Source organism: Perna viridis, chromosome 8 (assembly GCF_037379345.1).
Source record: "Perna viridis isolate PV_CMFRI_1.1 ecotype Kerala chromosome 8, ASM3737934v1, whole genome shotgun sequence".
In the NCBI taxonomy this organism is placed as follows: domain Eukaryota; kingdom Metazoa; phylum Mollusca; class Bivalvia; order Mytilida; family Mytilidae; genus Perna; species Perna viridis.
This window is the reverse complement of record NC_142452.1, coordinates 48,418,641-48,422,042: the sequence shown is the minus strand read 5'-3', so window position 1 is coordinate 48,422,042 and position 3,402 is coordinate 48,418,641. Positions and strand designations below refer to the sequence as shown.

The window sequence follows — 3,402 nt, the reverse complement described above, 5'->3', positions numbered from 1 at the left end:
GAAGGAGCCCAACCAATGCTACTGGAGGTACCTTAGTTTCGTCTTGTGGAGTCAGGGGACAAACAAGGAGAGCTACTGACCATAGAAAGATCCAACCGAAAAGAAAAGAGCAACCACATATTAGCATTGTGCAGTAGAATGCAGAAGGGGTATCAAACAAGAGAGAAGAACTTCAACACTTTCTTCATGAAAACAATGTGAACATCTGCTGTATTGAAGAAACACATCTTCAAGAGGACAAACCTTTTAAGATCAGAGGATACCAAGTCTTCAAGAGTGATAGAAAGGAAAGAAAGGTGGTGTAATGACCCTTGTAAGACACAACATTAATGCCTTAGAGACAAAAAAGTTTATGGAGGAAGCAGAATACATTGAAATCAAAGCAACTATTGGGAAAAGCTCGTATAACATCGTTAACTTCTACTGTCCAAATGATAAGAAACTGTCACTAGACACCATACAAATACCAGAGAGTTCATTCCTCATAGTAGGTGATTTCAACAGCCAATCACAAAGTTGGGGATATAATACCATGGACAAAAGAGGGGAGACCATAGAAGACTGGCAGGATTAAAACCACCTTATCATTGTCAACGACGCCACTGACGCGCCTACTTTTTATTCTCGTCGATGGCATACAACCACCACACCAGATCTAGCTTTCTGTACTGACGATATACACCAAAAAATCAGTAGAAAGGTATGTGACCAGCTAGAAGGCAGTGATCATCGACCTGTCATGATATTCATTGCAGAAACAACAACATCTGAGTATGCTCATCTACCAAGATGGAATTACAAGAAGGCAAATTGGAGTATGTTTCAAGCTAGAACAGATGAACTTACAAGGGACATAGAAGTAGAGGGAAAGAATATTAACAATGTGGTGAAAGCATTCAACGCTGTTGTATTAAAGGCAGCAAAGGAAAGTATACCAAGAGGTGTAAGAAAGGACTACAAGCCATACTTGTCCAGTGAGATACAGGCAACATACGAGGCACTCACAAGGGCAAGGGATGATGCAGAATTAAATCCCAGTCAGGAAAATAACATCAAACTCCAAAAGTGCAAGGCCAAACATCTAAGAACAAAGATTGAATGTCAAAGGAAAGGGTGGAGAGAGAAAACATCATCTATGGATATGGAAAAAGATACAAAAAAGCTTTGGAACTTGACAAAAGCACTGAATGGTGAGGGAAGCAAAGGTGAAAAGATCACGCTAGCAGTTGAAGGAGAAACAACCATAGGGAAAGCGGCATCAAATGAATTTGCTAAAGGCTATGAGAAAGAAAGCAACACTGATATACCACCATCACGGAAAAAAGAAGTAAGAACTGAATTGAGAAAAAGATCAGAGGTGCCAACACATGAAGTTATGCAGAGAGATATCACCATGTTTGAGATGAAAGCAGCCATCAGAAAAATGAAAATGAAAAAGGCACCAGGTCCAGATAACATCACCAATGAAATGCTTCAACACCTTGGCACCTTAGCATTAACAACTTTGCTAGAAATTCTCAACCTGAGCTGGAGACAAGGTCAAGTTCCTCAATGTTGGAAAGAAGCCATAATGATGCCAATACCGAAGAGGGGAAAGAACAAGTCGAAAGCCTCAAGCTACCGCCCAATTAGCCTAACAAGCTGTTGCTGCAAATTAAATGGAGTGTATAATCAACAAGAGCCTACAGACATGCTTGGAATCGGAGAACATTCTTGGTCATGAACAAGCTGGTTTTAGACAGTACAAGAGCACAGAAAATCAGAAACACATCTACCTCAAGTAGTCGAGGATGCATTTCAATCAAAGGAAGTAACGCTAGCTGTCTTTGTAGATCTTAAGAGAGCATTTGACAAAGTTTGGAAAGATGGGCTTCTTGTGAAACTTCTTAGATTTGGCGTAAGTGGAAGAATGTACAAATGGACCAACTCATATCTGTACAATAGAAGAGCAAGAGTACTCGTAGATGGGAAGCATGGCCGAAAAATACTTCTAAACAGGGTGTACCACAGGGAGGAGTATTGCCACCGACTCTCTTCATACTCTATATGAATGACCTATTTCCAGAGCTACCAAATGGTGTACAATCAGCACTCTACGCAGATGATCTGAAGAGTATGCAACTACTGAAAGGTACAGGATACAAACAGCATTAGGTATGGTAGTCAAATGGGTCAATGTTACCATCAATAGAGAGAAAACAACAGCAACCCTCTTTACACTCTCACCTAAAACCCAATCTGTCAAATTGACCATGGATGACATCCATATCACAATGGAAGATCAGCAAACATACCCTGGTGTAACCTTCGATAAAAGACTTACATGGAAACAGCATATAATGACAGCAGAAGCCAAAGCCAGACGAAAACTAAACATCATGAGAAAACTTCCTGGTACAAAATGGGGTGCTAATAAGAAAGTTTTGAAATCTGTCTTCGAAGGAAATGTACGCCCACATCTAGAATATGTCTCTAGTGCTTGGATGACAGCAGCTAAGTCTAACCATCAGACTCTAGATAAAGTCCAGAAAGAGTAATCAAGGGAACCAAGGTTATAGCGGTAATCAAGAGAATTTAATCCAGGGACAAAGACTAGACATGGAAAACAGACATACACAACAAAGAACATAAAGTAACTAAAATCATACATACAAAGTAACAAAAGTAAATGAGCAACTCGGATTCCACTAAAAACTGGGAGCATGGACCAGGTGTACCGGTAGGGTAAGCGTCCTCTGCGTTTCTAGAAACTCCCGCCGAGTTGCTCAGAATCAGGCACTCCGCATCATCACAGGAGCCATGAAATCAACACCTATTGCTAGTATGGAGGAAATTACAAACATTCAACCATTAAGTAAGAGAAGAGAATGTAAAGCTATGATACAGGCCACCAAATATCAATGCTTACCAAACCACCCAATGAATGAGAGACTGAAACAACTATCCTCAGGCAGACTCAAAAGATCTAGCTTCACTCTAGAAACAAGAGCATTGCAAAGAAAACACCACCTATAGATTTTAAAATGAATGACAAACTATATGCAGAGAAAGGAGGACAATGTAACCATTCAGACAACAGTTCCGTTACTCAGTGCCAAAGATGAACAATCAAACATCGTCAGAAAAACCGTAACAATGAGCATGCTGGAAGAAGAGTATACATCAGAATTGTGGGCAAGAGTTACACTGACGGTTCAGCCACAAATGCGACAACAAAAGGAGGGGCAGGTATCTACATAGAATACACAAATGGAGTACAACAGTCAATGGCAATACCAACGGGATTACATTGCTCCAACTACAAGGCTGAAGAAGAAGCAGTCATCCATGCTGCAAATTACATCAAGGAAAGTGCAGAAAATATGCAAGTAGTATTCCTAACAGATGCCCTCTCTGTAATAC

The 3,402-nt window shown here is 40.4% G+C and overlaps 1 protein-coding gene across 1 annotated transcript; it reads left to right on the top strand.

The window, feature by feature from the left end:
- Positions 1-739: 739 nt before the first annotated feature.
- LOC148610801 (uncharacterized) lies at positions 740-1,723 on the top strand. The gene has a single exon (XM_088543239.1). The coding sequence runs from the start codon at positions 740-742 to the stop codon at positions 1,721-1,723; it is 984 nt and encodes a 327-aa protein (XP_088399365.1).
- The last annotated feature ends 1,679 nt before the right edge of the window (positions 1,724-3,402 follow it).